Below are 23,727 nucleotides of genomic sequence, written 5' to 3'. Positions count from 1 at the left end.
AATCAGATTTATAATTTTTCAAGATTTTTTGTTTTATCTTTCATTTTTGAAATCCTTTGTTTATATGAGATTTGACAGTAAATGAAAATCTTAATCATCTGATAAAAGAAATGTCACTGATCAAGGTACTATGAACTTTGGTTCACCTCATCTTTTCTATCAAATCAGATATGAGTTTCAGTTCTTATCTCCTTTTTTAATCCTGAACTTCATATTTTGGTTTCAAAATAGTCAAATTTGACCTGGGATCTTGGGGGTTTAGCCGGCGACCTTGTCACCAGACATCTGAAAGACCTGTGAACTTTGAAAATGTTTTAAAATTTGTTATGTGGATTGCTGTTGCCATCAATTTGCTTAAAGCTGATCCCAGATGACCTCAGGTAATTTTTAAAAGTTGACCTTGTGACTTAAGAGAGGTACTGTCCTTACTGGAGTCCCGCCTAATTTGAGATATTGGTATTTTCTTTACCATTTCATTCCCTAGATAGTTTGATATTATTTGTGTCTGTCATATATTGATTGGTTGCTATCTCATTGATGTTATCCCTTATCTGTTTTCATTCATATTTGGTCTCTGTTGGAGAGTTGTCTCATTGGCAATCATACCACATCTTATTTTTATATTTCTGTTATTGATTTTTTTTTTTCATCAAGTTTCTAATCTTGAACTTAATATCAGGCTTACATGAGCTTCTTTCTGATCATCATATACCACTTTATTCTTTGTTTTCTTCCTGAACTTTTTCAGATTATCACTGGCTTTGACATATGGACTAATGACAGCTTTGTGGCCTTGAGTATATCTTCTGTGTTGTGCCTGTTGATATATCATCAAATAAGGGAGATAATAAAACATATATATATATATATCACTTCAAAAATACAATCCCTTATGTTTATGGGGTATAAACCACATTCCCTCTAAAATTTAAATTTTTAATTAAAAATTGAACTTCAGTATAATTGTTTAAGATATTCTGACTGAATCCTGTCTATCAATTCAAACTCAAGTCAAATACTAGTACAAATGTATTATATAATGTTTGCTTTTATAATTATTGTAAAGTACATAGCTTCCTCCTTTTAAGTATTAAAGGCATAGTCAGTAAGCTTTGTAAATTTATGCATTGTTTATGCACAAAACGTGACAAGGTAAATAGAAATTTATTTGGGAACTATTGATCAACATTATTGATGAATACATATTTTTTTTAAATTCTGTAAATTAATCTTATACAAAAAACTGATTAGAATTACAGTTTTACCACTGAATTATCTACAAATATATCTAAACCAGGTAAACAATAGTATTTTTCAAAACAGAATACAAGTTAGAGAAGTCCAGCTATTTAAAATTTATCTAATATTTGATTGTTTCTTTTTCATATTTAACCCAATGATTTTAGAAGAAAAAATTTCAGGTGCCACCACAATCCCCCCCCCCCCCCCCTTTTTTTCCTTCACCCCAAAAAACATTGTTTGACTTTCATGTATCGAAAAACCATGGAGCTTCATATCAAATTAGAGATTAATTGGTGACTTCTATACATTGTATTTTACCATGAAAGACAATAAGATACTGGTATAATCCATCATGACTGAACCTAACAACCTAATATTGGATTGATTATTCTGTAAATTTACTATGTAATTTAGGATGACACTTAGTCTGACCTTGACAATGACAACATACTTCTGACTCTGTGGACCTATAAAATCTTGATTTAACCAAAAGCTTTAAATATATATAAATATATACATAAAACTGTCTATATGACTTCCTTATTATTACAGAGACACCAATTTTGGTACATTTATCTATTGTATATTGATTGATTGATGATTTTTGGTGTTCAACGCCACTTTCAGCAATATAGGCTATTCTGTGGCGGCCAGTTTTTGTTGATAGATGAAGCTGGAGTACCACAGACCTTCAGTATGAAAATCACATATCATAAACAATATAAAATGGCTGTTAAATATATAACTGATGATGCATAAAGCTTATGTGGGTCCTCCAATTTATTATGTACTTAGTGTCCTGCTTCTTTACATATCAAAAAAGAGAAGGCAAAAAATAACACATAGGTAACTGACATTGATCATATAAAATATTCTTATTCATCATCTGAACAGTAATGTTGGGAGGTCTTATAAAATAAGTACCTAATGAAAAATCAAATATAGCTGAAATACAAAAGATAAAAATCAAATAAAAATTGTCCATGTAATATTTAACCAAGGATTTGTATAGTAATAATCTCACTATACAAATCCTTGATTTAACCCACAAGTTGTTCTGGCAAAGACAGAAGCTGGACAGTAATGAATCAATGTTTAGTTAAACTTAAACAATCATATATGGTATGTAAATCCCTGTGGTTATGTCCCCTTAATTGGTTTGAAAAATGTAATTTTTTCAACATTAACAGAGTTCTCGATAAGTGGTGGTCCTACGGATTTGACCACCACATTTTTGGGAAGGACCAACACAATTTTGGTAATTTGCAATAGAAATGATAGTGGGGACCTGCATATTTTCTTCAAGGACCACCAGGCAAAAAAAGATTTCGAGAACTCTGCATTAAAATACTTCTCTACAATAGGAATACAGATATCATATTATTTTATTTTCAGAACTTTACCACAGATATGAGGATTTATGGAGGTAGTATGATTCTTCCTTCAGGAATTTAATGAAAAGAGGTATATATATTTGTTTAGGGGCCAGCTGAAGGACGCCTCCGGGTGCGGGAATTTCTCGCTGCATTGAAGACCTGTTGGTGACCTTCTGCTGTTGTCTGTTCTATGGTCGGGTTGTTGTCTCTTTGACACATTCCCCATTTCCATTCTCAATTTTATATTTGTATTTTATAGCCATCAATGGAGAGAGTAAATTTTGGGTCAAATTGGTCTTATATTAAGTGCATTTCAAAGTTTCTCAAGTGTACAGAAGTAAATTTTAAATCTATGTACTTCAATGAACTATTTAATTGTAATGTTGGTTTGAAATATGAATGAAAGGAGTTGTAGAGTATAGGTCTATGAGACAGCAACCCAAAGTCACAACAAAACAATATTTCTTATTCACTGAAAAATCTGTAAAATGACAAATTAAAAAATAAATATGTTAACTTTTTAGTTTTATCTGGTTCCAATAGTTCTGATGTAAACATATTGAAGTAAACATATTGAAGTAAACATATTGAAGTAAACATATTGAATTATAATATTACTACAAAAGATATTTTGGAAATTTTAAATCACTTCATACTTTCAAAATGACATGGAACTCAATGTAAATCAACAATCTGATCAAGCTAAAACGGTTTTGTATTATTTCTAAATGAAGCTGTTAAAATGAAATTGCCTTTTAAAATACAATTCTATTGCTTTAAATTTCCATTACCTATCAAGAAGTGCAGATTTTATCTGTGTCAAATTAGTTTATGAATGTAATTCTAGAATTATAGTCTAACTCTGAGTACATACAAATTTTTAAATGTTAATCACTAGAGTTTTTACATAGGAAATTGTTCAGAAATCTTTGTTGTTATAGATACTAATCATATGCATCTTTTCATCACAAACTATTTTTTGTAGTCTGTTCAACCAAAGTTTTCCCTGTAAAAGTAATTCAACTCTTTTCAAACATTATTTCTCAAAAAAATAAAATATCAGAAAATATATCAGTTTAAGGCCAACCAAAAGTTGTGTTTGTTTTAATATGGAACCATGCAAAATTAAGATCATGTTTTTCAAATTTTGAATAACAAGTGAATCTGTGAGCTACTGCTCACTAATGATACCCCGCCCGCTAAAAGTATAGGGTAAACAGGAAGTTGTTGAGTGATAAATCTGAAAAAGCATCACACAGTATAGCAGACTTATATAAACCCTGAAAACAAAATTTCAGAAATCCTTGTATTGTAGTTCCTGAGAATAATGTGACGAAAAATATTCATGGGACGGATGGACGGACTGAAGGATGGACTGACGGACTGATGGATGAATGGACTGACGGATGGACAGAGGTAAAACAGTATACCCCCACTTTTTTAAAGCGTGGGTATAAAAAAATCTAAGCTATACCTCGAGGAACTTATTAATTTATTAGTTAGTAAATCAGGTCAACCAATGATTTAAACTCAAATTTTATCCATCTTACAGCACCAGTATTGAGTAACATTTTTCAAATCTTTGATGATACAAATAATCAAGTTAAATGTTTAAAAGAAAAAAAGATAATTAGGATAAAATAAACAATGATTTAATGATAATTTCCCTGAGTAAACAAAGATTTAATACGATTTTACCCAAGTTACCAGACAGGATGTTAAAACTTTCTCATTAACAAACAATTGACATTCTCAGTCTGCATGGTTTTTGTAATGTAAATTGTCAAAATGAGAAAAGTGAGTTGACCAAACATTCAAGGTAGAAATTAGGTCTTCATCACCACAATGAGACAAGACTATGATGTTTGAGGTTTTATCTTGGAATGTGGAAAGTCAACAACACTTAACTTCCCTCTTCAAACCTATTGACTATCTATAGATTTATCATCATCAAGATAAAGACACATTTGTTGTGTACAGTTTGATAGATAATCAGATGTTATACTGGTCTTCAATTATTGAAGAGAACCCTGTATTTAAAGGTGTAAATTTTGATGTATCATTTAGTGTAACAGACATTAAAACTGTCAGAGATCAATAACAACAGTTTGATCCCATGTAATTTTCTATTTCTTTTTCTTTTTTTAAAGTATTTTTTAAGTAAGATTTTTTTTAATTAGGATCATATAATTTTTTTTACAATTCATTCATGACAGAAACTATGGTTGACATTCTTAGCAGCTAGCAGCCGTCTGTGCCAGGTCATTCAGGATCTAGCAGCCGTCTGCCTCAGGTCATTCAGGATCTAGCAGCCGTTTACACCAGGTCATTCAGGATCTAGCAGACGTCTGCACCAGGTCATTCAGGATCTAGCAGACGTCTGCACCAGGTCATTCGGGATCTAGCAGCCGTCTGCACCAGGTCTTTCAGGATCTAGCAGACGTCTGCACCAGGTCATTCAGGATCTAGCAGCTGTCTGCACCAGGTCATTCAGGATCTAGCAGCCGTCTGCACCAGGTCATTCAGGATCTAGCATCTGTCTGCACCAGGTCATTCAGGATCTAGCAGCAGTCTGCACCAGGTCATTCAGGATAAATTAGTTTATGTTTATCAGAGGCAGTGCTTATTGTTAGGGGGTTGATAAAATTTGTAAAAATCAGACTTTTTCTATAACCGCATATATTACTACAATGTTGTTCCTTGCACTGGACAACAAACACATGAAATTTATTTCAATGTTATGTCCCCCCTTCCCTAACCATTCATTTCAAATCCATCCTGGTCAATAGGTTGTAACTTTATTTAACTTTACAGTTTCTCATGAAAATTTACTCCTTTTATACTTTCTTGAAGATAAATAGTTAAATTTTCCATCTGTAAAAAGAATCCTATATTCCTTCTTTTAAACCATGAACTATGAACTTAGGTACAGGTAGTACTTTAAGTAATTATAAATATTTTAATACTTATATTTGTACCGGTAATGTTTATTACATTTATATAGTGGGCTAAATCTGGCTTACCCTAATGGTCTATATAAGTATTCATAAAGAGGGTTCACTACAATATCATCTCGTACAATCACAACAATACATCAATTTGATAATATATATACGTCTACCATTTCTTTTCCAATTGATATCAACTTGCTTTAACCCATAGATTGAGATACCTATTACTATTGCCATTAATAACTTCATTCTCTTAGTTTTTACATATAATAATATAAATAAGTATAGTATTAGAGGATAACAATTGCAATAAATACTATTCTATAACCTCTTATCTAAGAAACAATGCTTTTATTGCTGTCCTTCATCTGAACAGTTGTCTCATCAGTAATTAGACATATCTATCAGTTTTCTCTTGTAATACACCTTTAATACATTGAACCAAGGAAGTTTTATATTGAATAGAACTTCCTTGATGCAATCAATCAACGGAGGTTGTTTATGTACCAAAGTACCAAAGTGCACTACAGTTCATTGAACACTTTATTTCCTCCTTTGGATAGACATCTAACTATACTTTTTCCAATATTTTGATTGTTATGTCTTTTTATTGTATTCTATACCAATCCATCTACAAGAAATGAAATATCTTACTACAAAAAGAGTTAGAAAGGTTTGTCATATGCAGAAAGATCAAAATATGGGAGTGGTTCATACAGGTAATCAAAAGTGATTACAACCCAAATTACAATAAAATCTTACCGAAGATCTTTTAAAGTCATTTTCTAATCTCTGCTCCAAGGGAAGGATAAGTTCTGAGAACAATGCTTTGCTCTGTAAGGAAACAGCAAATAAAATTAATTTAATAGGATCATTATAAAATCCCGAGATTTTCTCTTGTTAAAGGTGAAATCTCTAAATAAACATAATATGTAATAAAGATATATATGTTTTCTACATGTTTTAATTCTTTAAAGGATCTAAAGTTTAGTGATGAAAAATGTTTCTGTTCCTCTTAAAACAGTTAAATAAAGAAACAAATTTTGTAAAAAAGAGAAAGGTTTTTTTTGAAATTTAGGACAGCCTAGGAAGTACCATGGTGGATCCAGACATTTCTCATAGCTGATCAGATCCAGGACTAATCAATTTGACCAAGATCACATATTTACATATTTTATAAACACTGGCAATTCATTATACTAAATTTGAGTTTTTAAGTTCAATAATGTGTTATTCTTATATTCAATTGAAAAACAGTTGAGAATTTAAAAAGAATATTTTAGTACATAGATTGTTTTATTCATTTTATAAGAATTGTCTCCATGGTGACATTATAATCATAAAGTATTTAATATCTTCCTACTTATTTCTTAGTACTTCACAAATATAAAATTTCAATCACAGACTTAAGGCATTGACAAAAAATTGTAAAGATTACACCTATAATTAAAATTTACCTGAAATATCTATGTCAATATAGGGGTGGGCTAACATAATACACTATATTTAAATGCATCATATTATAAATGTTTGATTTAACAATCATTCTTTTCAATATTCATGGTCTTTTCACTATTTCAATAAATCTGCACTTTTGAAAATTTGCAACTAACTGGTACATGTGAAGTGCAAAAAAGTCCTTCAGAGCTTTCAATGCAAAATGTGCTTAAAAAATCAATAAAGCCCAGAAAATTTCATATTTGCTGGCCATCATGTGAATACTAGGAGATTTGGGGGATATGTGAATAGGACAACAGCCTAACACAGATAACTGTTAAACTTATCTGCAAAAGATAAGGAAACATTTTTTTTTAAGATAGAACATCGCCCTTCTAACTGTTTGATTGACAGTATTTTGATAATACTCACATTCTCCTCGATTCTTGACTGGATTTCTTTTTGAGCTTCGGCAATCTGATATATAGCTTCACCTAAAAAAATGAAAAGTGTACTTCTAGATGTAATATTTAGGTTATATACTTGTGTCATTGGGACATACCCCATACTATATACTTTTATTCGTATTCAGTATAAGCGGCAATCTTTTTGAAAGTTTTTGTCTCCTAACGTAATAATCTCCACGACACGAACAAAGACGGCTAACACAATGACCAATAGAAGTAGCCAAAAAGACAAACAAAACACCTACAGAACACTAACGATTGAGCAACATGAACAGCAACAGGGGGTGGGGTATTTTAAAGTGCTCCGGTAGTGCCATGAACAACAGTTCCTGCTGCCGAATCAGTTTGGAAATCGAAATAAAGAAAATCCGTGAGGTAAATATCAAAGTTCAAAGAAAATTAAATTACAATTCATTGTAAAAAAATAACCAAAATCAACCTCTACAGAGGCGGATCCCCCCGCCCTCTCCTTGGATCCGCCACTGCTGTATTAAAGTGGTTATGTCACAATCAACTGCTCATCTGAAGATTGAAGCAGAAGACTAGAGATATATAATTTCTATTTAAAAAATGTACTTTAAAATAGGGGCACCATGTTAAATGAATTATGCAATTATGCGTCAACAAATGATCTCGCAAGGTTAACTGTAGACGACTTTAGAATTCGTGAACTTTCCCGTAAATTACCTATGTCACAATGCTTATGTTACATGAAATAATTCATTTAGCCTTACAAAGGATAGAATATATGGAACGATTTTTTTAAGACAAGCATTATCTTTTACAGTGTTTTTCGTCGTGAAAGTTTACTAATAAGGTTTTATTTTTTCTGATAAAGCCAAATATTCTAGGTGTATTTATGACTGAGTATTTTGCAATATGCACGAGGGAGATGATTCTTCTTTTAAATAAAAAAAGAGAAGTGTGATAAAATAAAGAAATGTTCATATGGCAAAATACTGCATAAATACACCTAGAAATAAAAGTGTTACTAAATCATCCAAATACCCAATTTTTCTCGTTTAAAGAAATTTTCTGAATTTTGGCGTAGGGTAAAACGTTAATATATTGTTTCTAAAATATTGTTTCCAAAACTTTTTTGGAAGACTGTATGCTGACCTTTAAATGTCTTTTATGTTGCTTCAACAGTTATCTCCTTTTATTCTCTTTCTTTTTAAGCAATATCAAAGTATTATTTTGTAAACACGTTGTTATTATCTAATTACATTCTAAAACCTTAATTTTTATGAAGTTTTGTGTTAACCATAAACAAAATCCGTGCATTTGCTTCTCAGATAGTAAAATGTTTTGTTATTTCCCAGTATGTCTTTGCAATTTCGTCTCGTGTACATGCACAATGTACACCCATCCCACAAACGACTTACACATTTTGTTGAATCAGCTTTATAAATGTGTCCGAAAATAACATGAAAACAGAAAGACAACATTTACGTATCTCAAATTGTCACGGCATAGAAGTTACTTTATAATATTAGTTCCAAACAGAAAGACAACATTTACGTATCTCAAATTGTCACGGCATAGAAGTTACTTTATAATATTAGTTCCAAACAGAAAGACTTTTTAACAAAGTTCACATTTTAAATGAGATGTTTTCTTTTATGGTAAACATAGTAATTAACAATTAATTTATTCAGGGTGTCAAAATGACCTCTGTATAGCTAGAACCGAGGGGGGGGGACTTGTTTGGGACTGCAGGACTATGTTGGTGTCCACAACGAACAGTTACATGAAAAACCCAATGAATTCATCATTCATATGCAGGCCGCATAAACTGAAGAAAATAAATAATGTTCACAATTGTGTACAGAACAATGCTACAGTGCTTTATTACAGCCGAAGTGTGCGTCTGTTCTCCATATACAAATGCCTTAATTTGCCATGTTTTTCTGTGTGAATGCGTATAAATGATTTAAAGGGAATTTTATAAATAACTCGTATTCAAACAATTATGTGATATCAGAAGTCTAGTAATGGACTTCTGGTGATATGTATACAAGTGACTTCCAGGTAACTTTTGTTTTCGAAACAAATCATAACAAATATATTGATAGGGAGGTCTTATTTGATTTTCCTCTGACGCACAGACAGGCGTTGGGACGGAAAATAGTTTACATGTGCTAAATCTTACATGTTGGTAGCAACATCGTCTTCGGTGATCGGAAATAACATGAAGATGATATAAGTGTAAATAAAAGTTAATTGTTTAATGATGACACTTGTGTCCTGTCTGTAGGAAGTTTGTAACTGTTTTAAAGTTCAGTGTCTTTAAAGTTAACATGTAAAATGACAAACTTGTCCATTACATTGTTACGGTGTTAATCAGTTTAACTGTTGAAAAAATGAAAAGTCTATTCACATCATAAAAGCAACACACTATAGTTTGTCAAGTCTCCAGAGGGGAACTTTGATCACTATGGCACCATACAGCAACAAACTATTTTGTCTAGTATCCATAGGAGAACTCTGGTCACATCATGAAGCAACAAACTATAGTTTGTCCAGTACTCAGAAGAGAATTCTGGTCACATCCTTAAGCAACAAACTTTTTTGTCTAGTACTCAAGGGATATATACCTCTGGTCACATTATAAAGCAACTAACTTCTTGTCTAGTACGCAGAGAAGAAATCTGGTCACATCCTCAAGCAACACAATGTTTTGCCTTGTACTCAGAGGAGAGCTCTGGTCACATTCTTAAGCAACACAATGTTTTGCCTTGTACTCAGAGGAGAGCTCTGGTCACATTCTTAAGCAACACAATGTTTTGGCTAGAACTCAGAGGAGAACTCTGGTCACATCCTTAAGCAACTAACTTTCTTGTTCAGCACTCGGATAATAACTCTGGTCACACCCTAAAGAAACAAACTTGTTTTGCCTATATCATCCGCTATCACAAAACAATGAAATATCTGGACATGGATTTATATTAAATGGATTTCAATTGTTCACGAAAAACAAGAACATATTTCTTAACGCCAATTGAAGTCATTAGATTTCATATGGACATGCACAATACACAATATGTTACTTAATAATAATTATATTCCATAGTCATGGTTTAAACCAGGCTAAATTGGAGAGAAAGAAAAGAAGAAAAACAATTTTTTTTGTTACAGTATACCAATTGCGTAGTTATGATATATTTGTTCTGACAGCCTTTTGTTATAATGCACTTAAGATAGTGTCACAGTTTTAGATGATGTATAGCTTGTGTAACAGATGTACATTTATACTTTGTATACAAAATATTTATGTTATATATGTTCATATAGATTTCTTCTATCTTCAACAAATCCTCCTACACATAAAACTTACAATAATCGAAAAAGCTTACACAATATTATTACATATATATATAGGCGAACGTTGAGGCATCAAACTCATGCGTTTTACTTTTCCAAGAGGCACATGAAATTTAAATATGTTTCTAAGTTTCATATCGATTCATTTTTTCGTACTTAATGTACATGATTTACATTTACACGAAATTGGATTGATCTACAACACGTAGTATTTGCATGTATTTCGAATTTCAAGTCGGTCACAATCGACAATGTATTGGAAGAAATCTTTGCAACTAGTTATTTCGTTTCTAAGTTGCTATATTGAAACTACTGCTTTTTCAGAACAAACTGGCTGCCTAAGACACCTTTCTTCCAAAATGATAACGCTAACAATTACAGAATTCCATGTTTTCATAGTTTGCAGGAGAGCTTTATGCACAAAACCCATTAGTGTTAGAAAATTGACTAAATCTTTTATGTCATGTTGTTTTTTTGTATCCCAACTTTTGTTAAAGGCTGCTTTGCACATGACATTGTATGAGAAGATGTAATGGATGAATGTAGCTCTTCAATCAGAGCCTGCAGTAACCTTCACCCGCTCACTTTTTGTAAGCTCGTCTTTTCTCTTTCTAGGATATCTGTATAGAAATATAATTTTTTGAAATGGCATTATTCCAATGGCTTTTCAAGAAGGATTCTGGTTTTTTTTTATAGAAAGATAGATAGATAGAAGCCCGCCTCCGGGTGCAGGATTTTCTCGCTGTGTTGAAGACCCATTGGTGACCTTTGGCTGTTTTCTGCTCTTTGGTCGGGTTGTTGTCTCTTTGACACATTCCCCATTTCAATTCTCAATTTCATAATAGATAAAAAGTTACCTTAAAGGTAAAATCAATGATTATACTAATATGCATTAAAAACATGGGACACATTTTCCATCGATGAAATTGTGTTTAACAAAATGACTTAGATATAGACAACCCACGTAAGTTGTGTGTTTAACAAAATGACCTAGATATAGACAACCCACGTAAGTTGTGTGTTTAACAAAATGACCTAGATATAGACAACCCACGTAAGTTGTGTGTTTAACAAAATGACCTAGATATAGACAACCCACGTAAGTTGTGTGTTTAACAAAATGACCTAGATATAGACAACCCATGTAAGTTGTATGCTTAACGTTAAGTGACAAATTTTCCAGGTACATTTAGGAAGAGAACAAATTAAACAACATGGAATATCTAGCTCAAACTATTTTCACAAAATTTATTCAGTATGAAAACATTCTAAAATAGAACTAATTGCAAAACTTTACATTGCTTATCTGCACCTTTTTCAGTCAAAGTCGCAAACATTAGGTCACGTGCAATTTCATTTTCCAAAACATATGCTGATTGTAAAATATTAACCAAAATGATTTTCAGAAATTTGTGTTTACTTTAATTTAAGAAACTGATTTCTTTTCTAATTGATTCGCTAGAAACTAAGTTAAGTTGGTGTTAAACAGTTATGAAAAAATCCTGGTAATTCACAGTCGCGGTAAACAATTCCATTGCTCTAACATATATACATGTGTTCATACAAAGCAATTTGGTCTCCTATGGCAGGAAAAGATATCTTGGGGTTTTTGTCGTTGAGTTGCTGTATCAATAATGTATACCACAAAGCTCCTTTTAATCATGCTTATTCAATTTTTGAAACGGTTGACTCTCAGCTAGGGGATGTCAAATGCATTACAAAGTTAATACAAGAGTTAAGGAGAGGTGTCCTTTCATTGGAGGGAGCTGAAGTTTGGATATTTGTTCTTTCGGTTAATGCTATCGTTTATCTCTAGTTATCATACGAACTGTTATATCATATCAGCATCCCGTAATACTATTTCAAAAGAAAATCCAAACTCCCTGGTTGAAACATCAATAAATACATTACTTTCATTTGATCTCGGGATATATGTTTGAATAATCTTTTATAACAATACATAACTGCTAGAAGGTATGGATTTTTTCACTGCTCAACGGATTGTTGTCAGATTGTATATATATGTATTATATGTAAATTAATGAAATGATTGGTGATGCAAAGGGCAACATGTCATAAAAATTTATCTTGGTATTTTGCCTGTAAGCTAATGTCAGTATAAATTGTAATGCATCATGTACATACAACAAATATCTAGTCTTTTTCACACCTGTGTCAGTAAAATATCCTTGTTCAACTGATCTTTGTCGTTGGGGTCGTGTACCGGATAAAAAAGGACCCCAGTGGTAGATGAACAATTAAAAAAGGGGGAGCAGCAAATATCGGAAAAAAGTACTTAAACAGACATGCATTTTCGGCCATAATGGGTAGCCCGGGCGATCGCGCCCCAACCCCTCTGAATTCAACCCTGAAACGCCTATTTGAAGATGTGGACATCGGTGTTACTATAGGATCGACAAATATGAAAACTATTCATCCGAGACCGCGGGTTAAGAATTGTTTGCAAAAGCTCAACCCCCTTACGATATGGAACAGTACGTTGTGTAACACTGCAAAACATCAGTACAAACTGTTAAAATCAGCTGGAAAGGACTTGACCTATCAGATCGGCGCGAAGCACAAACATCACTAAGACAAAAGCCCCAAAGTACTAATCCAAAGTCCTCGAAATTATACGGAGTCAATTACAAATAATGGTTAAATCATGTTTAATCAAAATAAAAGTCAGGAAACCTGGACCATGTGTTGTTTGATGTTGCATGTTCGTCTGTTTGATTAAGATAATACATGGCAAGATTTGTTTGTGCGTGGTGTTTTTTTTTTTTTTTTTTTTTAAAGTTTCATATTCGGTAAAAAGCTCACCGGGGTTCATGCTTATATGTTTTATACTATGTTGAATCTGAATAAAGTTTTCAATTCGGTAGAGTGGGTGTTGGTGGTTGATGAGGTCTGTTGTCCAGTCAATTTTTGGGTAATTCCTATTGTGCTTTTTATGCATTATTCATATAGGCAGTTCTTGCTCCTCTATTGGCAACAGTCATGTTTTCATGGTTCGTAAAACTAAACCGATGATAATAAGTATGCAGTAACTGATGTATAAATAAATACGACAAACATAACTTAAGACATGAATATTGCTTAATGGCCAATCCCGGGAAGGAGTTCCATATGGCACTCAACGGAATAAACTGTAATATGTTTTGTTATTTTAGTTTGGCGGCGTGCAATATGGTACTCTTGCCGATTCAGTCATGATGGTGATCGTAGAACTTTTGAAATAGTTTTTCCCATTACCAATTTTTAAAAGCCTTAAGTTCAGTAAAATCCTTGTAAACAAGGATCTCGAGTTCCTAACAAGAAAACTAGCTCTACAATATCCACCTAGAGATATGCACTGAAACTAAAACAACTTTACATACTTAAATTATATTTTTTTCCTTTCCTATTGCTTGACATAGAAAAACTTAGAATTATGCCAAAAGAGGCTGATTTAAGTCCCACTCCTACCGCTGTCTTTCCGGGAGCCCCCTCCCCCTAATTTCAAAATCCCGGCAATGATCCGCACCTAGCCAATCAGTAAAATCCCTTTTCAAATGTACGTTATTTGTAATTTGAAATTGAGATCGATTGTCATGAAGATAAATCGCTGTAAATGAAATACGAGTTTCCGATAATTATAAGCCTGTACATGATTTTCGGTACATATTGTATTTGGTTCGGGAAGTGATTGCAATAAAAGACCGTGCTGTTTATGGGGAAATAATTAAAATTCGCTCTTATCAATCGATAGCAACCTGCGGCGAAAGTCGTAGTGGTTTACAATGAAAATGAAATTGCATGTTTTATATCTAAAGTATTTCGTAAGCACTTATCAAATTTTTTACTTTAGTTTGTTACGCAAAAATTTGAATTCTCAGAGACAAAATGTTAATATAACATATGCATTGGACAGTTTGAGTAGCATATCATATCAAACACGGACAATTTTACAATCACAGTACTGTTTTTCAACAATGTTTGGCGTATCTTGAAAGAATCAATCAAAAATGCATTAAGATGGCTCAAAACTATACAATTTTGATAGATTTTGGTATTATTAGTATTCATCAAAAAAAGGTATGAGGTTGACATTTTTAACTAAATCAAAATTGTTATGAAAATTAAACTTTGAATTGTCTTGCAGTTTATTTTACTTTCTTTCTTTTTTTAAGATGTTCTTTGATGCAAAGTTTTATGTAGTACAGAATACTAGAGCAATATGTAGTACAGAATACTAGTAATATTTTAGTTAATGTATAGATATAAAATTTCTGAAATTTTTGAAAAGTTAAGTTACTTACTAAAAACCACTAAATTGATATCAACATTATTGTAAAGTCCAGTGGACATAGTTTAGACCAGAAGGTTGCCTTATTCAACATGGTCTTTAACTTATAATAATATGCATGTCTTTATACTAAATGCATGTTAACAATTTCTATACCAATTTTGGAAAAGTGCAGAAAACTTAAACTTTCAAATCCTTTGAATTTTCTATGACCAATTAAGGACCATAACTCCATAACAGTTATAATTCGATAGTTTGAAGCTTTTCTTGTATTCAAATATCCAGTTTTAGCAACTGAAAGAGTCTGCAAACTTTACAGAAGATGAATTCCACTTCCTTTTATATTGTCCCCTTTATAAAAACCTTCGAGAGAAGTATAGTATTTTCAAGAACTTTATTAAAGATGATGATATCAAATCAGTAATACATTAATTTAATCCGGATAATGTGGTTTATGGCTGACAGATGTGTAATTATTTCAGTCAATCTTTTGAAGTTCATAGTTAGTTGGTCTACCCATGGACGTAATATCGAGAATATAATACTTCCACGGTCTACCATAAGTCTTATAAGTAAGACTTATCGGTAATAGGATATGGATAATTATCACTTAATTTACATTATGTGTCATGTTTTGTATGTTGTACATTTGGATTAAGTATTTTTTCATGTGTGCTTGATTAACTGATAATTTTTTCGAATTTGAATATCTAAATGGATTGGCAGTTTGGTACCTCCTTATTTTGAAAAAAAAATCAAAATGTTCCAAATTATCAGTTTTGTTCCATTAACAATAAGATGTATACCTGCCTAAGCCAAATACCAATTTCATGAAAAAAACATTAATTTACTCTGGTGCACAAATATGGAATTATTTGCCTTCAGAAGAAAAAAATTGCAAATCGTTGTTCAAAATAGTTTAAAGATAAATAGTATAATAACGAGTAGTCTGCTTGTTGAAGCATTTGCTGTAAATAATAATATGAAAATGTATTTATTTGTGTATATAAAATACTTGTATATTATGTTGTAACCGTGAAGAGTATAATATATCATGTTCCAGGATTTATACCTTATGAATATAACCTTATATTAGACTTATTTTGAGGACCCTCAGGAAGATTAACTTTGGTTAATGAGGTTATCCTTTTGAAATATAGATTGTCTAGTTTTTAATCATATACCTTCATACGAACTATTCAGTTTATATCTCAATGTTGTTGGAATAAAATCGACGGAATGCTGACAGCTTAATCCCCAGTCAGCTTCAAAGGGGTGGGGCGGGGGTTTATAAACTGTGTTAACTTATTTTTATACATAGTAACATAGCCAGTTATATCGAGAATTTGATTTGATGACTTTTTAATCCCAAGACAATAAGTCCTACCTATGTCTTCTGTCCCTCCTTTACATGTAGTCCGTGCGGTCTGTCCTACCCGTAACAGCACTTCATTATATGTTCTTGCAGCCGCAGCTACACCTGTTAAGAGTAAACTTTGTATGATTAAAAAAATCAAAACTGAGGGCTGGTATGATACATTCTTAGCACTGTTGCTAACTAGAATTTTTTCATATATCAAAACAAATAATAAGTCTTCTGTGGGCTACGTAGTTCAGGTTTAAGGCTGAATACAAGATTATAATCCAAAACTAAATAATCAAAAGCTGTGAGTCAACTTTTTACGTTGGTTATTTATGCTATCATTGACTTCCCAAACTTTTTGTCTCGATAATCCGGATGAAGATCAATTCAAAAACACTCGTGTGCACGAAAATTCGTATCATACTTTTTCTCCTTGACCAGTACATGCAACCTGGGAACAGTATATCAATATATATGTTCCTGATGCAACATAGTACTGGAACATACGCAATCATGAACTGTAGCACTCCATGTTGTACATATATACTATACAGGCTTTTGATAAAGGGTTTAGGGAAATGGGCATTAATAAACTTAAGTTGAACGGATAGAATTGTTACTTGATTTTACCTTGAAGGTACTGAATAGTTTCTACACAGTAATCCTGCAAACTGTATATATTACCTTTTATGATACCTGGTCCGAAATTACATTCAACTATCACGCTCAATGCAATGACATAGGCCTTTCGAAATATTTCTTTAGTGTTATTTTTTTGTTTCATTTTGTTTTTAATTCTTCACCATTTGTTTTTCTTTTGTCAATGGCGACAAATTTAGAGTAGGAGCAGCATTTTTTCCCCAATCAAATTACCCATAACACTCAAAAAGGTATATCTGTAAGAGCCATATAGAATCAGTGATAGCTAAATAGAACGATTTCCATGCCTTTAAAAAAATCGCTGTAAAAAGTCCTTGACTTTTCCATATAAAACAGCCTTATCTACTTGTGTTTATACCAATCTCTTTATTCTTTATCAATTTAAATCTTCCAATCTTCATATTACTGTCCCTGTAGATTTAACCATGGAACATCTTCCTCATTTTTCAAACTATATGACGTATTTGCATGAACATTACAAATGATATTTTGCGTAGGTAAATGTCTTCTTCATTTTAATATAATAACGTGTAATAAAAGAAGATATTAAGTTGAACGGATTACTTTGTTTACTAATGGGATTAATTTGTAGAAAATGCCGTCAAGTAAGATACAAGTAAACACTGGGGGTTTATATTATTTTCTATTATCTTAAGAGCACGGTCAACATATTGGAAAATGCTATCAAAAGCAGAGTGGGACTATGGTGCCTTCTTTTCAGAGAATTGTAGGCAATAAACAGGTGGATACTACTTTATATCTAAATCATACACGGGGTTTTAGTTCTGTGGTTTATCGGTACATAGCCGGCGGAAAGGCGGGGTCAATATTTTGCCTTCTCTAAAAATCCACAAAACTCTTCTCAATACCATGTGTCAATGTCTCAACTCACTAGCAACATGTTTTTGTGGTCTGAGATCTTAAGTTACCAGAAAAGTATTCTGATCTGTAATTAAACCAATTGTCTTCTATCCCCGATTCTGACACTTTGATTGAATGTGCATGGTGGGTGATGCATACACAGCGGAAGACACTTACCATGTCGATGCACTCATTTTGCGTTTTTGTTAGTATCTTGAAAACTATAATAAAGGAACTTTAACAGTCAAATCGATAAGCTAGACAATATCTACAATTAAAACAATGTGACCTGAATCGTCAGATGATCCTAAAAGCCTTTTATTTCTAATAGTCGGTGAAAAAAATAAAGATAGTTTAATTTTAGCTTCAAAGTCTAAGGCTTCCAAGATGATTGATTGATTGTTTCTTGCTTAACGTGCAGTGACAATTATTCCATGCATATTCAGGGAGAGAACGTATAATCAAATACCATAGGAGGCTTCTGAAAGGACAGCCATTGGAATATAAGGGTACTGTTTGTTGGATAATGGCAAAATTTTGCCATGCAACAGAGAACATAGCATTCACCCTTTCCACGAAGCATCGCATTTAACGTCCCCATTCCGACAGGACATGGCTGCAAATTTATACATCTCACAGAAGCAAACGGACGTCCATTTCAGCAAGGGTTTTATTGTCGGAACGAGAAAACTCCAATGATGAACATATTTCTATACCCTGATCAACCCTTGGAGTCTCAAAAGGTTAGCTGACCGAAGTACTGACCACAGGGTGGAGCTGTTGCTGCCGACTTCAACAGTCCGAATTCTTCGTGAATGATAAATAATCAAGGACTCACTGTCGAAGTGAATGATAAAACCAAAGGACACATTGGTGAAGTACTGAAATCTGGTGAATGATAAAACCCAAGGACTCATTGGTGAAGTACTGAAATCTTGTGAATGATAAAACCCAAGGACACATTGGTGAAGTACTGAAATCTGGTGAATGATAAAACCCAAGGACACATTGGTGAAGTACTGAAATCTGGTGAATGATAAAACCCAAGGACACATTGGTGAAGTACTGAAATCTTGTGAATGATAAAACCCAAGGACTCATTGGTGAAGTACTGAAATCTGGTGAATGATAAAACCCAAGGACACATTGGTGAAGTACTGAAATCTGGTGAATGATAAAACCCAAGGACTCATTGGTGAAGTACTAAAATCTGGTGAATGATAAAACCCAAGGACACATTGGTGAAGTACTGAAATCTTGTGAATGATAAAACCCAAGGACTCATTGGTGAAGTACTGAAATCTGGTGAATGATAAAACCCAAGAACACATTGGTGAAGTACTGAAATCTGGTGAATGATAAAACCCAAGGACACATTGGTGATGTACTGAAATCTTGTGAATGATAAAACCCAAGGACTCATTGGTGAAGTACTGAAATCTGGTGAATGATAAAACCCAAGGACACATTGGTGAAGTACTGAAATCTGGTGAATGATAAAACCCAAGGACACATTGGTGAAGTACTGAAATCTGGTGAATGATAAAACCGTAAGGGTTATCAGCGCAGAAATACTGAGTTCTCAGTGGATTATAACCTCAAAGTGTCGAAGTATGCTGAATTAATGATAAAATCAAGGAATGACAGCACACCAGCAATGGTACCATCGTGCTTTGGAAGTTGTGGGTTACATTATACAATAATAAACGACGAGGGTAAAAAGTCTTTCAAACTAACTTCTCTCGGGTATTACTTGCCCACGTGGCTTGCCTGGGCAATTGATTTTCAAATCTATTGTTATCAAGGAGATAGAGTATGTCTGTATTGTAATTTCTCTCGGGTATGTCTTGCTTCGGCCATTGATATTCAAATATATAATTATCAAGGGAACAGAGTATTCCTGTATTGAAAAAAAACACCAAACAAAGTCTAAAATTAATTAGTATGGTGTTCATCTCACGTTCTGATTGTTTTGGGGACCTAACGATGAAAAAAAACGTTAGCCCTGAGTATGTGTTTATATGACGCCCTGAGACGAGTACGTGTTTATCTGACCCCAGAGTACGTGTTCAACCCACGCCCTGAGTAGGCCTGTAACCCTTCTTATCCTTTATGTCAAACAACCTGTCACTTTACTACAAGATTGACTAGGGTACTAATATATAATGATAATGATTTATCTAGAGAGTGTAAACTACATTTAAAACAAACATACCAACCAACGCCTTGTGATAAACTTTCCCTGCTAATATAATCTGTCGTACACCCGGTGTAAAATTATCTGTTAAACCCTGTAAATATATACGAAAATTCTAGTCGAGAAAAAAATATATGAACTGAAAGATAGTTTATTTTGTAAATATAACATGCCATCTCAAAATAAAACTACCCCCCTCCCCCACCCCCAAAGTTAATATATAGATCATACCAGAGACATATATGATTGTATTATATGTCTCTGATCATACTAAGAAAATAATAATGATAACTCTAATAATTGTTTATCTTGTTATGTTTTTAACAAACATGATAACTGAAAGAGTTATAGCTGTTGTAAAATATAACTTTATTAATTGTAAGTGACAACACAATTAACATTAGTAACTTTTTGTAGTATTAAATTAAAGAAGAATATGTAATTGGTATCTTAAACACTACAATATTTACAAATCTTTTGGCGAATTGATTGAAGAAATTGTTAAATACAAAATTAATCGATAAACATCCCTGTCACAATATTACGATTATGCATCTTAAATGACAGGTGTGGTCAGGTGTACCTACCTTATAAATTGTCTCCGTTAATTTGTGGGTCTCGTCGGTATCCTTCATCTTTCTATTTGCACTTAAAATCCACAAATAAAATAGAACTTCACATTAAAAACGTGTATCCTTGTTTCCGCAACACGGACGTATATAAACAGCCAGGTGTATTACCGTTAGACGTCAAAGTTCAGAGGTAATAGGTAAAATCAATAATATGTATTATAGGTAAAAAATGATAAAATTTGTAAAGCTGACGTAATCGGATTATCTTTGTGAGTGTCAGATACATTGAAATGTGAAAAACCAGCTGATAAACAAGAGGTGAACACGTTTATTAAAAATGTCGTATTGCAATATTTCATAATTTCACACACGTTGCCTTTATTTCGTATCATCAATTCTTTTATTCGGAGTTAATCACTGGGAGAATTACCTCTTTCAGAATAAAAATTGCGTTATATGAGGTTATTCAGAATATACATGTGATATACTGTTCCCAGGTGCAGGACATTTTTAGAGAAAAATGCAAATATATACTGGTTAACATTATAGCTCCGATAGCGCTAGATTTATCCGTTCATATGTAATTTCGATGTTAGATCAAACTCTCCAAGTTGCAAAATACTTATTTTGGGGGAATTTTTATTAATTCACTCATATGGGCTTTGCATCGGAAATAAAAACATTTGTTCTAAAACCAGTTGTTGGTATGGTACGGGTTAGGTTTTTCTCGTATTATTTATGATGGCATGATACTAACCTTTCATATGATGAAGAGATAATCTTTCGATCAGTTTAATTTAGATTCGGAGCTGTCATGCCAGTATACGTAACAGCTAGTAATTCATGTTGATATTTGTCATTTTGCTTAGTTTCTTCTGTTACCTATTCTAACATTGGACTCGGACTTCTTTTAATCTGAGTTTTACTGTGCGTATTGCTATGTGTTTGTTTATTCCACATTGGCTTGAGGTATAGGGGGAGGGTTGAGATATAAAAAACATGTTTAACCCCGGCGCATTTCTGCGCCTGCCCCAAGGCAGAAACCTCTAGCCTTTATTTGTCTTATGTTTTTTTAAATTTTGGTTCATTTGTATGTTTCGGAGTTTAATGCACCGTCCATTTCACTGAACTAGTATACATTTTTGTTATGAGGCCAGCTGAAGCCCCCCTCCGGGTACGGGATTTTCTCGCTGCGTTGAAGACCCAATGGTGGCATTGAGCTGTCTTTTGTTCTTTGTTCGGATTGTTCAACGGTCTCTTTGACACATTCCCCGTTTCCATTCTCTATTCTGTTATGTTGATTGAAGTTAAAATCGAAATAAATGTTGTTAGAACAATCCAACGAAGAAAGATTCAATGTTTGAGGAATTCCGTTATCGGATCGACTAATAAGTATTTAAAAAAGATCAAGAAATCCAGAAAACATAAACAAAGGGAACAGTTTTTACTTCAATTGTTGCAATTCTATGATAGAGGGGGTATATCAATAGTCCATAATGTACGGTCACAGGAATATAAATTCCAACATAGAACGGATTGGTAATATCTGAGTTCAGAAATAAATGATTTAGTAAAATCAGAGACATATATGCATATGTATATATGTCTCTGATAAAATGACATCATTGCAGTGGCGGATCCGTGGTGGGGAAGGGGGGGGGGGCGAGATGGGGTTACGGGGGTTGGAACCCCCCTTTTTTTTACGATCAATGCATTTGAATGGGGATATATAGTTGGAACCCCCCCTTTATCCTGGGTTAGGACCCCCCCTTTTTTTTGTAAATGGCTGGATCCGCCTCTGCATTGGTTTTATTGAGAAAAGTATTCAGACTTTTATTGCTGCATTTGAATGAAATTGACATTTCAATACTTGGAACATTCACATTAAAAAATATTATTCTAGTATTTAATATCATAATGGAGTAAGAGATGGGTTAATTTTCTGTCACTTTAATCGACATCAGTAATTTTGGTTTTCGCTAATATGGGTTAAAAACTTGGCGCTATAATGGAATATATTTTGGTGCTACAACTCCCTAATATTTTCGTTTAAATTTCCTCCACCGCATGTGCAAAGAGTTTAGGGTAGACGTAATATGGTAATGTCTGACCTTCAGATCATAGTTATAAATTTCTAAAATATAGTCTTTGAAAACACACGAGTTAAGCCCGATGGATAACAACTATAGGAAAGATACATGTAAAAATAAGAAAACTGGGCAAACAATCATATAGACGGAGACGTGAAGTTTTAAGCTAGATGTTAGTGTTAATAAAAACAAAAGAAAGATTTAAAAATGCCAGGCGGAGGTTATCTCACGATCGCAAATTCCCAAACTGAAAAAAGGAGCACACAAAAAGAAGCACGAGGTTATATTCTTCTATGTCAACACTGCACTATAGACAAAATAATATAAATAAAAGGAAATATGAGGTATGCGTCAAATAGACAGCAACCTAAAGAAAAAAACAGCCAAAGAGCACCTAGAGGTCAACATACGGTCAATGATAAATAGATGTCTATACAATATTTCAAGATCGAAATCGTCTCGAGTTCAGTTAGGAATAAATTAAACTTAATCTTTTAGCTTATTGTTTTATGTGCCTTTTCTATGTGTGATAGTTTGCCATATAGACTTGATGCTTTTGCATTTGACTAGTTCTTTACTTTTTGTAACTCTATTCCTATAACTCTTTCGCAACATTTATCTATACAGTATATATACAGGTCCTTGGCTTAGACTGTTTCACATTTAGTAAATCACTGTTTATTTTTCCTGATTATTTTGGCACTTTTTCGTGGACTACACTGGCAGATACATTTACCTTTAACATCTGAATAAAAAATATGGGATCAAAGTCCATGAAACTGCGAACTACCTAACAACACATTCTAACCAAACAAATACATTTTGAGATCACCAAATGGATTAGAACCCACACCATATGCCATATCACCGGTCTAGATTTTTAATGTGCCAGTTCACAA

General features: G+C 33.0%; 1 protein-coding gene across 3 annotated transcripts in view; it reads right to left on the bottom strand.

Moving 5' to 3' along the window:
- The window catches only part of LOC127708571 (brain-specific angiogenesis inhibitor 1-associated protein 2-like), a 36,038-nt gene extending 15,130 nt beyond the window's left edge, over window positions 1-20,908 (bottom strand). For all 3 annotated transcript variants that reach the window (XM_052213542.1, XM_052213544.1, XM_052213543.1), the window contains exons 1-6: window positions 20,754-20,908; window positions 20,185-20,260; window positions 16,473-16,565; window positions 7,439-7,500; window positions 6,332-6,403; window positions 686-817 (exon numbers count right to left, since the gene is read on the bottom strand). In XM_052213542.1, coding sequence (XP_052069502.1) covers window positions 686-817; window positions 6,332-6,403; window positions 7,439-7,500; window positions 16,473-16,565; window positions 20,185-20,260; window positions 20,754-20,801 — 483 coding nt within the window. In that variant the 5' untranslated portion in view covers window positions 20,802-20,908. The remainder of the gene's footprint in view (window positions 1-685; window positions 818-6,331; window positions 6,404-7,438; window positions 7,501-16,472; window positions 16,566-20,184; window positions 20,261-20,753) is intronic.
- Window positions 20,909-23,727: the final 2,819 nt, after the last annotated feature.

This window comes from Mytilus californianus, unplaced genomic scaffold (genome assembly GCF_021869535.1).
Source record: "Mytilus californianus isolate M0D057914Y unplaced genomic scaffold, xbMytCali1.0.p SCAF_7, whole genome shotgun sequence".
NCBI lineage: Eukaryota > Metazoa > Mollusca > Bivalvia > Mytilida > Mytilidae > Mytilus > Mytilus californianus.
Note: the sequence above shows the minus strand (reverse complement) of the source record. Positions and strands in the feature narration are given on the sequence as shown.